Source organism: Spermophilus citellus, assembly GCF_964194105.1.
Source record: "Spermophilus citellus genome assembly, chromosome: 15".
NCBI classification, from domain to species: Eukaryota; Metazoa; Chordata; class Mammalia; order Rodentia; family Sciuridae; genus Spermophilus; species Spermophilus citellus.
Window position 1 is genome coordinate 1,153,258 of NC_138195.1, and position 14,373 is coordinate 1,167,630.

Sequence of the window (14,373 nt, forward strand, 5' to 3'; positions counted from 1 at the left end):
CTTTACATGAACAATATTTCCCAAGGTTGCATTATTGATAAACACAGAACTACATCTGGAGGAAATCCTTTGTAATTAGATTCTAAATCCACATTAATGCCAAGTAAGTAATGAGTACCGAGAGGTACTGAATAGGAGTGCTGGGAGTGATGGAGGGAAAAAAATGCTAGTTGTTTTTCCCTTTCTTTTTCTAAGATTAGATAGGGAAAGTGCTTAATTCCTTGCTTTCCCTATGTCAAGGTTTGTTTGAGCTGCATGTGTACGTCAGGGTGTAATAAACATAACAACAACAACAAAAAACAGGTCTTAGAATGCTACTGCTTCAGAAATATATCACGCATCTGCAACCTCTGATTTGAATTTGTCAAATGAGTCAATGTCAGACCCACAAACACAACATGGCTGCTCTATCACAGAATTAAAAACAGGAGGACAAGAGGTCCTTGGGCCTTCTTCTTCTTAAGGTTCTCTGCCTTTGGCAGGTGGCATTTTAATTTTTTTAGTAGCATTATCTGAGTTGATTTAATTTCCCACAGAGATGGTTTTAGATGTCTTTATCAGAACACATCTCCAAAAACTTGAACCAACATTAATTATGTCCCAGCCAGGTAGACGAGGTATTTTGTTTTTGTCATTCAAAGACCCTGCTACTATAATTCAGACAGGCTATTCCAGAACAAATGAGCAGCAAGCAGTGTTTCTCTGCAGGAGAAAACAGAGAACGTTTCTATTTAGCCACCAAATTTTCTAATGAAATATTTCCTGGATCTGTTGTATTGCCTGTCCCCTAGCTACTTCTGAGAGGACAGAGAGGTCTTGGAGTTTTTCTTCTTTAAGATCTTCCAGGGAAAGGGTAAGCATTTAAGTTTTGTATAAAACATAATTCCCTAGTGAGATATAAATGAAATAAAAGATATACTCATGCCCTTCCTTCCTTGGTTAAGAGAAAAGCTCTAATTGGGTACACATACCACAGATGTCACAATCATGCTTGTGTTTTTTCCTAATTTTGGTAAAAATTTCATTGTAGTGATAGTTGAAGCAAGTTCCAAGCTGGACAATTTCTGCAGACATTCTCCATGAAAAGCTGCATACTAATTTTGAAAAAGAAGGGTTCTATGGGGTTATAGAAAATGTGCCAACACTGTATACCATATTTTCAGCTCTTACCACCCAAGTTGGGGGAGACAATATTAACTGTAAAGTCTTTTGGAGGTTAAAAAGTGAATAGTTGCTGAGGCCTACTTAAAGCAGAAATGTTTTAATAGGTTAGCAACCATATAATTTCACCCCCTAATAAACACCATATACAAAGCCATAAACATATGACTTGGATGATTTTAGATATTATAGAATATTAAGATATTAAGGAATATTAAGGAATCTATATCTATACTGAAGGCTATGAACTAATTCACATAGATAAAAGTCCAAAAGGCAACCTACTTTCAGAAACAAAAAAAACAGAGACCAAGGCTAGGCAATAAATGGTTGTTTCTTGGACTAAGAAGTCTTCATTAAGAAAAGCTTCAAGTTATGTTTTAATCTATCTTTGGGTCAGAAAAGTTATTTAACCAAGATTGATGGTATCTTAGCACCCTAAAGGGAGGGGGGGTGGTATGGCCTTACTGCTCATGACAGCTATCATCTACATCCTGTCAATAACAAGTACAATCAAATGCAACTTTAAAATCAACTTTATCAGACCTAACAGGAGAGAGAGAGAATTACTAGGGGTGAACAGATTATAATGAATTGGGTCCAAAGGTATTTCTCTAGAAAGGTCCAAAAGATATTTCTCTAGCATAGAATTACAGTTTCACTGATTTAAGAGATAGGTCTAAATAATGGAATGAAGATATTTGGCTTCAACCAGAAGTAGGATAACATTTTCCTTGGCACTAGTGAAAAAGATAAATTACCAACAGGAATGACAATGGTTGTTTGGAAAGGTTTGTTCTGAGTTTTTTTTTTTTTCATGACTTCTTCTGTAGTACATATTGGTCTGTGAACAGTTGCATTGTTGTAGAATCTGCTAGTGTCAATAGGAATGAAAACAGATCAAGATCATTGGAAAGTCACTGAGGATATCCCCTTTAAGCAAATGTCTATCTTGCTGGTATATACCTTGTCAGTGAGATCTTCGCTCAACACAGTCCAAGCTGGTGACAGGAAGATAGCCAAGGCAGTTGTGTGAACAGCTCCTCATAGTCACAGCAGTCAGCAGTGGGTTATCAATGTAGGTCAGGAGATTGGAGGTCCTCCATGGTCTTCCATGGCTTCTCCAGTTTACTCAGCATTTGAGATCTGTTTGAGTTTCCCATATCTAACTAGAGCCATTGGTACACTGTATCCAAAAATTCTGTGGAAGTAGTGACCCTGAGATGAACCTTTTTATTTAGATGTTTATTCTTTATTTTTGCTTCCTGAAGGCCTATTGTATACTTCCTCTTGAAAAGAGAAACTCTCTTTTTGTTGAGTGGAGAAAGCAGACAAAGAGTATATACAAAGTGACACAATGACAAAATGAGGTATGATACACTGAGATGTCCCATCTTTGAAAGAAGCCCCTTTTGTGAGCAGCCAAAGATGAAGTACTCCTTTCTTAATGACCTGTGCTGCCTACAAGATGGTCAGGGAAGGTTTGGAAATGCAGGCTGACACTGTCACCTTTACTAGTGTGTGTTCAGGGTTCAGGTTGCTGTATCTATTCTATTGGTAAACATGAGTTTTCCACCTCAGTGTCTTAAAATCTAGTTCCTGAGGAAGTACTCTGCATAACGGACTTAATGATGCAGCACTGGAACAGCAGGGATATGGAATGAGGTGTGTCAGGAGAGCTAGGCTATTTATGTATCAGCAAAACTTACAGGCAATTCTGCATTATCCTTGCTGCTATTAATAAGCTTGCCCTCTTCATAATTGACTAATTTAAGATGAATCTTACATGATTAAAAGTACCCAAAATGGAAAGGAACCTTGAACCATCTCTGCCCTAGTAGCCCTGATAATTAATAAGACTATGTGTCCAGGATATAATATGACTGTCTGGTGAGAGGTATGATTTAAAATTGTTGTTCCTTAACCACACAACCGTTAGTTGATCCCAGCCATTTTCTCACTGCCTCTGCTCAATGAATGTACTATGTCTCATGCCACCTCACTTTCTCATATGCTGTCCCTTTGTTTTTCGCTCCTAAATGTCATTCATCCATGAAGGTTTGCAAAAGGTTCTCAAAAACTCTTCTCCAACTCTTCTTCACATTTGCATCTCTGTTTTCTGAATTATAACTACACTTCTAATGCATTTTATCGTTTGGCACGCTATGTTGCCTACCTGTGTTAATTCAATCCTGCTCTCTTCTTGAGTGCCAGGGAAATCATCCCCTCTTGCATTGTTAGACACATAGTAACTTGGCTCTTCCATCAAGATGGGTGTGCCAGTAAATACCAGTGACGCAGGTTCATTTTCCAAACCATCAACAACAAAATCCTCTGTCAATACTGACCTTGAGGAAAGCTTATATGTTTATGACATCAACAGATCAATTATAGAAAAAATACTGACCTGAAATGCACAAGGGGTATTGTCCACACAATAAACTCTTAAGTTGTAATCCAGGGAGTTTCAGGACATGCAGCCAAAGACCACCACCTTGAGCTGCTTCATGGCACAATCTGTGATTGGCTCTCCCGTGAGGGCGTAGGTCCCAAATCTATCAAGGAGCACATGGCATGCAAAGGGGTCTAAAAGGCAGTAACAGGATGTGGATTCATCCTCCAGGGACATCACTTCCTGTTGGGGAAAGATGTGATATGTTCTTTTTTTTTATTCTACTTCAGCTTTATTGCACAGTATCTATAAGAAAATATTAATTTTTAAATTAGAAAACATAAAAATGCTTTCAATATAGAAGAGACAATCTGATTTTAAAGACAATACTCTATAAGAATGTCTACCCAGAAAATAACAAATTTTCACAGGATACCAAGCTGAACAGATGCTTTGGCAAATCCGGTACAAAGCTCTGTTTAAAATCAGTCCAAGATACTTTTCCAAACTGTATCATCATTCTTCATTAGAAATCTAGGCACCACTCAAGGTGGTTTCTTATACTAAAAAAAAAAGTTGAGGAGTTTTTCAAATGTGAGCATTCTGAACATCCCTTATACATCAAAAACAATACTTCCAACTTAATAGTCATTTGCAAGGTTTTTTTCCTTCATACAGATTATTTCTGACAACTGTTTTTAATGACTACTGATGACCCATTTTAATTTATGCTGATAGAAAACATAAGTTAAATTACATTTTTAAAACCTCATCCTTTACAAAATCAGTTTATAAATTTGCATCATATAAATTAGTGTCGAAACCATCCAGATGGCCTTCATTTATATGGTGGTATATTAGTTGGTTTTCCCAGAGTTGGGGTGCCAGATGTCCCACTTTTCTATGTAGTGTAATCAGTAAATAAAACCAAGCACTAAGCTGGAATCCCAAGACAGGTGAGTTCGTAAGACCGTGTGATGGATTTCAGTGGGATAGAACCCTGGACCAATACAGTGATGTAGTTGTTAAAATACTGACAGCAAACCTTGGTGCGAACTTAATTCACCTCAAACAATAAACATAATCTGGAGATCCAAAAAGAAAATGATTCACATAGTCATTATTTGGTGGGGTTGTGTGTATCACAAAAAGAGGAAAAAATCCTTATTTATTAGAGCAAAGACTCACCAGATTGATAGATGTATTGACTATCACATCTTTTCCTATTAAAGCACATTGATTTGATCTCAAGTGTTTTCAAGTGTATGCCTTTGTGGCCTAGGAAATTACCTTTTGGAACTTATGGCCTGCATAAGCTAAGTCAACATGATATTACATTTTTATGTAGAGAAAAGAATTATAGAAATAGTGGTTATACACTCACAAATTTGTTGTAGGTACACAGAATTATCAAAACCCCAGATACTTATAAAAAGTTTGCATTATTTAGAATTTGTTCCTTAGGAATCAAAGCAGTTTGCTTTTGTGAAACTGCATTTTTCAGAACTGCTCAAAGCACCTCATCTAGATGAGTGTTTTAATATATATATATATATATATATATATATATATATATATATATATAAGTCTACAATGAGACTTCAACATCACATATTTAACCTTTTACAGGGCTCTTTATCATGTATCCCTTCCTTAAAATCCTTCAGAATAAAATAAAAATAAACTCTCACATTCCATTAGAAAAAATGAAAACATTCACGGTCTGAAAATTTTCTAGATTCCCCCAAATCATGGTACTATGTGCAATTTCCTCACATACAGGTTTTGAGGAAACCCCTGATCATCTATCATGGAATAGTTGGCTAATGGACATGCCATAGAAAATTTACATAATAGTAGTAAATAGATTAAAATCTATTCCATAAAATAAAAATGTTCTATGACTTCAATTTAAATACATATCTGAAAGCTAAAAGGAGGGTTTTTTTTTGTTTTTCAAAAGTGCTAATTATTACATTTACAAGTCTCTTCGACACATCATCCAATTCTTTAAGAAACTAAACCACCTTGCTTTAGGCACACTGCTCAATGAGTTTCTAAGAAGCAGAGGGAAAAGAAATCACTTGTCAATTAATCCAGCTTCCTTAATTTTACTGAAGAAGAATTTCTCCAGGATATTGGCACATTTGTAGTATTCACTCTCAGGAGGGGGGTTGTACTCTTTGCAATTGGTAAAAACTCGCTGTAAGTCTGCCATGGCATTCGGGACAGCTGATGGTAGAACACATTCTGTAGGCCAACCAGCCACATCAGGATCTTCTTGTTTGGTTTCTGGTTCAGGGAATTGCACATCACATGAAACTTGATAACACCTCTCCGTTCTTCCAGCCTTGCTGCCTCGTCCCTAGCCGAATGTGCTGACAAAAAATTGGTCTCTGGTCCAAGCATCGCTGCAGGGTCTGTGATGGTAGACATGACCTCATTGATCAATTCCATAGGAATATCCCCCATAACTCGGGGTCTCTTGGCCTCCTCCAGAACGTGAGAGTCATTCATTTTCCTCTTTTCTCCTGGGTTTGTCTCAAGCCCAGAAGAGGCTTTGCAAGCAGGACTGGTGCTCCCTCCATTTGGCTGCTCAAGAGAAGATGAGTTTGAATTGTATGAAACTGTCCCAGCCACAGGAGGTGGATTGATAACTGTTTGGATTCCTAGCTGGCTGGTTCTGGAAGAGGCTGAAAGAAAATCCTGATCCCAGATAGGAGAGTTTTGACCAAAAACTTCTTCCTCTATCATGGACAAAAACTTTGGGAAATGGGTGAGGATTAGAGTTCGTTTCTCAAGAGGCGTTTGTCTTTTTCCTGTCTTGCTTGTTCCAGGAGCTGTCGCCTCATGACAGTGAAGACTGAACAAAGCAATGTTCTCCCGAACACCTGGGTGGTTTCATACGGAGGTAGACTGTCACAGAACTGTGGCACATTGCAGTAACACAGCCACCTTGTGTAGTTCTCTTTGTATCCAGAAATATCATTGTTGGGAGATCGCAGTCGACGTTGAGATGGAGCCTCCAGATGCCAATAGTTGATGCGGTTTAGGAACATTTTGGCCAACTCAACAATTGTTTGCCTTTCTTTTGATGGTAGGTGACTAAATTTGTACTGTACAAAGTTATTCACACCCTGCTCAATACTAGGTTTTTCAAATGGAGGCTTCTTCTCCAAAGAGCCTTCAACCACAGGTTTTCCTCTTTGTAAAATAGATTTTCTCAAGAGCTTGAATAGATAGAAATAAACTTGTTTGGTATCTGCATCTTCCTCCTTGTGGACGCAGGTAAAGAGATATTCCACATCCAACACTATTCCCAGGAGTCTGTTCATTTCTTCCTCTGACACATTCTCCAGGTGGGAAACATGAGCAGCTAGGGCATGGCTACAACTCCGGCAGGATTCCGTGAGACTGACAATGGTCTGCTGCAGATCGGCTCTGGGGGGAGTGGGAGAGGGGTTGGGGTTTTTCCACCCATTACATTTACAGGATTCCTCGGCCTTGCAGGCGGAGTACACTCCGAGTTTCTCCAGTTTCTTGGCCCGCGGGGCGGAGCGCAGCTGAGCCTTCTTCACCGCGATCCGGGCCGAGCCACCGCCTCCCGTTCCTTCGGCCGTGCCCGCCGCAGCCACTGCTGTCGCCGGACCGCAGGTGCCCGAGCCTCCGGCGGCGGCGGCAGCACAGGGGGAGCCCTGCGGCGGCGCGGGCGGCAGCGCTGCGGGCGGAGGGGGCAGCGCCCCGGCCCTGGCCCCTGCCCCGACTCCCGCCCCGCAGCCGCCCGGCCCGGCCCCGCCAGCCTCGGACATGCCGCCCCAGAGCACGGAAGGAGGCGCGAGTGTCAGGCGCCGCTGCCGCCAGGGTCTCGGCGCGCTCGGGCTTCGGTCGTCGGGAGCGCGAGACCCTCCCCCACGCCCTCCCGCCCCCTGCGCCCACCCCCCTCCCCGCCCCCGCGCGCCGCCCGCCCGCCCGCCCGCTCTGGCCGCGGCCCGCGCGCTGAGGGCGGCGGCCGCGGCGGCGGCGGCTCCTCCCTGAGGAGGGAGGGGACTAGCGGCTCCGAGGCCGCCGCCGCCACTGCACACGTCCTCCCCCGGTTCTCCTTCCCGGGGCTCTGCTCCGCGCCCTGTCCGCGGACGTGTTCCTCGGCGGTGCGCACGGGCGAGTGCCGGCCTCCGAGTGTGCGCCGGGAGGGGAGGCCCCAGCCGCCTCTTTTCCGCCGCCCGCGGGTGTGCGCCGCCAGCCCGGGAGTCCCTACACCTAGCGCTCGCCCGCCAGGGGGCGAGGCCAATGTGATATGTTCTTTCAGCTTGGAAATAAGACGGGATTTTGAATGTCACAAGTCCATAAACAAATAAATTACAAAAAAAAAATATTTTTTCATAATATTTTTATTGTCTTAATTATCTTGATGTTAAGCATTTCTCTTCTATTAAAATAACTGTTTACATCAAGAACTCAAGAAGTAGTTATGTTTATCATGTTGTAATTCTACTTTAATAGGTTATAATAACAAAAATCACTCTGAAAGTCCCATTTCTGGTTAATTGTTCAATATTGGGTTTAGAAGAATGTTGAACATTAACCTCGATAAGCAAACTTATGTATTTATTTATTTTTTACAAAGATCTATTTCTGAAAACCTCTTTAAATATCTTTAAGACAATGTTTATTTTCTCTCAAACATTTTATCCTCTTTCATTCCACCAAAATCATTCACGAGGGACCGTTAAATAAATGATTTGGATAAGATGTACTAGAATACTTCATCCTCTCTGATAAGAACTTAGGTATGTGTGACTAGTGTAGTAGAGCATAAATATAACACCATCTGGATGTAAGAGATTGTAAGGAAGTACTGAGAGGGAAAACTAAATGGTAAAAATCCAGGCAAAGCAAAACCTAAAGCGAAGAAGGAGACCCAAACATGCCCCCTCTATGAAATGCAGGCCCCAGGAAATTCTCCTTGTAGTACTAGGGCTGAATAAACAGCAGAATGCATTCTGAAACAAAGAAAATAGACTAGTTTCAAGACATAGTTGGGCAAAGTAAATGTAATCTATTGCAACAACTGGGAATTTCCTTCTCCTAAAGAAACATCATTTTCCTTTTACTTTCTTTGCCTGCAGCAGCTCCGGAGAGGCAAGATCCCAGGGCTAGCTGGCACAGGTCATTGTGCTCCAACAAGATAATTCACCTGCTTTCATGCAAACTGACTTCAGATGGACATAAAGGAGTCCCTATCAGACAGATAAATCAGAGCTTTCACTTAAAATAGTAATTCAACAGTAATCTTTCTTTGCTGTGACTGTCTCCCTAGTTGTTAGCCTCCTATTTTGGATCCTCATTCTCTCTCCTTGTCTCTCTCTTTGTTCTCTATGTGTACTTTATCCCTTTACATGTACTCACATACACAGGGAAAGAGACACTAATAATAATCCTCTATGCATTCATTAATTCACCAAACACATATTAAGCATCTACTTTGTTCCTGGATACTTAAATCTAGTTATGTTAAAAAAAAGCAACTGATACAATAGTTTCTTTTATGAGCACAGATTGCCTGCCCTGATGTTCCTCCTTAACTGCACAGAGTAAGGTCAATTTAGACAGGGACATGTCCTGGGAAGAAGGAATGGGGGTCAATGTATAGGTACATAAGTGTACCTGTCTGTGTAGGTAATTACAATTGAATTCTAAAACAAAACAAAATGCTCTGGATTATCTTTTTTCTTTTTTTTATTTTTGCAGAATTTTTTTTTAAAAAACCCAAGAATTAGCCAATAGCTGAGGCTTCTATGAAACTCATGCCACAACCCCTTGGCAACAAGAAAATGCTTGAAAATTATACAACTGACTCATTGTGGTAAGAGACTTTAGGGTGAAATCTATCCCATCTATAGAGCTAAAATCCCATTTTTTTTGCAAAAGGAAGGATAATGTCTCACCTCCCATTTTCCCTGCTGTGTTCTCTTCTTCAAATGGATGTTCCAGTGCTCTTAACTGACATCCGCACAGTGTGGAATGGTCAGCGCAAAGGGGGTGGTGACTATTATATCTGGAGGACCACAGGTGACTTCAGGACTCAGGAGCACCTCAGACTCATCTGACTACAGGCTTCATAGTTGGGAAAAGGACAAAAGAGAGAAACATGTTAAGAATGAGGCCTTCCTTCCTTTTTGAGAGAGTATCTTGCTAAATCACTTAGAATGGCCTTGAATTTGCACTCTTTTTGCCTCAGCCTCCTGAGTAGCTGAGTAGCTACCAAACCTGGCCAGAAGCAGGAATTTTCAATGAGAATTTAGTTCCAAACTGGGGTACTATACATGCCAAGCAAATTCCTCTCCAGATCTCACTTCTGGATAGCACCTCATTTACTAAGTTGGCTCACCCAAGAATAAGTGTGAGTTGTACCATTAGGGCACACAGGCTGACTTTAAGCCTAGGTTCCAAATCTAGGTTTTGATCAGCTAATTGAGAAAATGACCAATGCTTCTTTGAGCTGGTCAACTCAATGATTTGGCTGGTGAGTCAAACATTAGCTGCTGAATCCTTATTCTTGTTGATAACATTATCAATGACAAACTTTATAGATGTGACTGGTGATCTTGGATTCCCTTTTCCCAACAACACACTCAGCAATGCTTTTTAATGCAAGGAAATAAGAAAACAAATTATTATGGAACCAAACAATATTTCAAACATACACAGATTGAGTATGTTTATTCTGGTTTTGAAAACATTTATTTTCTGCCAATGCACACATTCATAGGTTATACAGTGATAGCACAGGAGACAGTAATAAATGTGCATAATCAAATACATAATTCTATATTTTCAACACTTTTCTATTTCAGATTTAAATTTTAAATAATTCCACCCTAACCTGGTACTCTGATTTTTCAGTATTGTGAATAATTTACAATGAAATGCAGTCCTGAAACAGATAAAAGAAAGTGAAATTTAACTAAAGGATTAATAGTACCTCATTGAATGCCTCCCTTTTTATTTTCTTGGTTTTTTTTCCTTTTTTGTCCTTTTTTTTTTTTGCAGAGTGGGGAATGGAACCCAGGGTCTCATTCAGGCCAGGAAACTGCTCTACCACTGAGCTACCCCAGCCCTTGGCTTTTATTTTCAGTCTCTGCCTATAAACATTAAAAAGAGGTAGTTTATAGGACAGCAAGAGTGAAAACTCAGATGTCTACTTAATTTTCATCTAACCACACATGTGTTCTTAAACAAGCTGATTGATCTTTTTTTTTGTTTTTGTTTGCAGGATTTTCTCTTGTAGGAAATATAATTATATTGAATATAGTCAATAAAAATAATTTAGGGTTCACAGATGAGCAATACTATCAGAGACCTAGGATTGATATTATTATCAAAGCTTTCACCCTTGCCATCTAGAAAGGGCATTTAAATATGTTATCTCTGATAAAAAAAGAACAGTCTCTTCGGTAACATAAAGATGAAATTTAGCTCTAAATGATAATACCTGTTTTGAGATCTTGTATAAACAAATAGTTTTCTATGAGTGCATCTAACATGTTATTAATTTCTGAATTGCTTTTGTTGACATCTCTTGGTCTCTCTCAAGTCAGTCATGGTCACACTTGAGCTCATTATGTATAATTTGATGCTGCAATAAAGCCAGGGCATATAACTGAACAGGAGCATCTTATATCTGCTGTATCCAAGACAGACCTGAGCATTATTACATGGTCTCCCTCCCACCCCCAAGAACCAGTGGAGATGCCATCAAAAAGTCTAATCTTCCATAAAGTCCAAAGATGACCTTTCTTCCTCTATAAGTGTACCATAAGCTAAGCTGGAAACATGTTGAATTTGCCTTTAAGCAGGAAGGGGATTGGAAAGCAGGGTATCAGCATAGCCAATCCTCTCTGAAAAGCTTAAAACAATATACTCAAGGTTTGAAAAAAAATTGTAAGATTCAGATGTGCTCTGTAACCAGCACAAAGTGGCAGCCTGTGTGTGGACACTTCTAGTGGCCATTAGAGAGGGTTAAGTGTTTTCCGTGTAATTGCTGCTTGCATTCAGCATGGACAGGAATAGCAGAGATATTTAGGAATGACTGATGACAAGCTCTCCTAAAAGAACTATTTAATTGCTTTTAGAGAATCATCCCCCTTGTTGAGCATATTGTTCAAACATATGGGAATTTGGGGAATTATTTAATGCCAAATGAACTGAAATTAGCTAATTTGATGAACCCTCACACTCAATGAATAGCAAGACTCCTTGCAGTAATAGGCAGCATTAGGAGTCGGAGGCCCTGTGTGTTGAGCATTGGGAAGAGCGTGAAGTAGGAGTTTTGCATTAAGCAGGCACTGGAAATTTCCATAAGTGCAAAGTAAGTAAATCAGGATTTATATTTAATCCTTCTATCCCAAAAAATAGTGTTTGTGCTGTAGGCTTCTCTCTGGTGAAAGAACAAAATTTAATCTCTCCCATTTTTCCCCCATGATTAATAATAATTTGCCCTTTTTTGCCACCTTCCATCTGTGGCAATCAGGGAGATTTACAAATATTAATTAAAGCCCTTCACACACCTGTGGAGGCAGGTGTTAGCAGCATAAGGTCACAGAGAAATCAATCAAAGGCATGGTAGGAATAGAGCCCTAAATTCCTGACTCACAGGCTCCCCTGTGTGACCAGATTGTACTTTTCTTCTCTTTTACTGTTAGGAGATATCTGGTCAAATTGTTGGCCCCTGTGCTATCCCAAGGAAAGAAGTGGGGAGGGGATTAGATGAAGTGTGGTCACAGATGGAGGACATTTGAGAACAGAGGGCTGGAAGTGACAAGGCTTTAATCGGGTGTGGACAAAAATGATATTTTGCAAGGAAAGCATATATGGCATTTTAAGTTTTCTTTCTTTTTTGATACTAGAGATTGAACTCAGAGGTGCTTAAGCACTGAGCCACATTCCCATTCCTTTTTAAAATTTTTGAGAAAAGGTCTTGATAAATTGCTTAGGACCTCACTAAATTGGTGAGGCTGGTCTCAAACTTGCATTACTCCTGCCTCAGCCTCTCAAGTTGCTGGGATTACACATGTGCACCACCACAACTGGCTAAATTTTCTCACATTACATAATATGGGACAAAGCAGTATCCTTGTTCCTGATGGGAGAAAAAAAAAGGTGACATGTTTTCCTAAAATAGTTGTGAGCTAATAGTTACTATGAACTAATAACAACAGTGATTTTAAAACCATAACATGAACACCCTATATAGATCACATACCCTAGACTGGTCTACAGGTTGAAAAGCCTTGCTGCATGTGACTTTGTTAACTTTTTCTTTGTTATTTGTATCAATTCTTATGACAAGGATATATGCATATACCCATAGTTTGAATCCTACATGTGCATACAAAAAGATAATTTCAGAGCCAGGTCACTTCTATAGGAAACCTGTTCCCTGAGGTGGCTAATTAATTCAATAAATTCTCATTATATCAATATATATTTGAATAAAAACTCAAGATCTTTGTAATGTGCATTATAGGCAGTTAAGGTAATGACAATGATACTGCTCTGCCTGCTTTTTCCTTGCCTCCCAGAGTCTGTCCTCAACTAAGCCACCCTGCTAAAAATGCCAGTGTGTTCTTGCCTCAAGAAATGGCCTCTGTTCCCCCTGCTCCAGAGTGCAGGTGCTGCCTGGGACACTTTGATATCCACATGATGAGGGTCCCTTGTGTCCTTTAGGTCTTTGTGCAAATAACACTTACTAATGAGTTTTCCTGCCTATGCCCTAATAATTTCAGCAAACTTGCTTTTTGCTTTTCTTTTCTCCACAACATTTACTTCTTAAATCTATACCATTTGCTTATTAATCTTTAAATATTTATTTTTTAGTTGTAGTTGGACATAATACCTTTATTTTGTTTATTTATTTTTAGGTGGTGCTGAGGATCGAACCCAGGGCCTCGCATGTGCTAGGCGAGCACTCTACCATTGAGCCACAACCTCAGCCCCTGCTTATTATTTTTTGACTTCCACAAACTAGAATTTAAACTCCATGAGGCTGGGATTTTTAGTTTAATTCAATTTAAGTTTTAGCAGTACTGGGGATTAAACCCAGGTATGCTTTATCACTGAACTGCATCCCCAGCAACTTCTCATTTAAATCTTTGTTTTTTCAAATTTATTTTGTAACAGGGACTCACTAAATTTCCCAGTCTGGACTTGAATTTATGACGCTCTTGCTTTAGACTCTAGAGTAGCTGGGATTACAGGTGTGTACTAATATGCTTGGTTAATTTTTTTAAAAAATGTTTATCACTGTATTCTTAGTGCCTGATAGACAGTGGTTGTAAACACTCAAAATATTTTTGACAGAACATTGAAGTAGTTTCCAGTGATCAAATCTGAAACACCTTGAGTATCAAAGTAAATAATAATAAAGAAGTATTACAACCCATTGAGTAATATAAGAATCCACAAAATACACTGAAAAAAATGAATGAATGTGAAAACTCTTAATTCAATAGAAAACCAACTAATGAATATAGAGAACCATCATTTAGCAAACAACCACATTAATACCCAATTCAATCATAAATTATAAATGTACATTAACCTATTGGGAGCAAGTTTAAAGAGTAGAAAGAAGTATGTGCATGGTCTCAAAGCATCTCATCATAGAGTGCTTGCTAATTACAAAAAGTAAAATATTATTTCACAATGGAGAATTTTTGTAGATAACACTTAATGCAAGTTATCAAAATTTATTTTGCTAAGAACAGGATGAATGGGCAGAATACAGTTCCCAATGGGATGCAGCATCCCTCCTGTGACAT

At 39.6% G+C, this 14,373-nt stretch overlaps 1 protein-coding gene across 1 annotated transcript; it reads right to left on the reverse strand.

Annotated features, from left to right (window-relative positions):
- Nucleotides 1-5,644: 5,644 nt before the first annotated feature.
- On the reverse strand, nt 5,645-7,398 carry LOC308634059 (histone acetyltransferase KAT2B-like; the record flags this gene model as incomplete). The annotated part of the gene is given in 2 exon segments (XM_081267638.1): nt 5,645-6,360; nt 6,363-7,398. Coding segments are annotated over 2 exon segments (1,716 nt in total). The 5' UTR covers nt 7,363-7,398.
- Between the last annotated feature and the right edge of the window lie 6,975 nt (nt 7,399-14,373).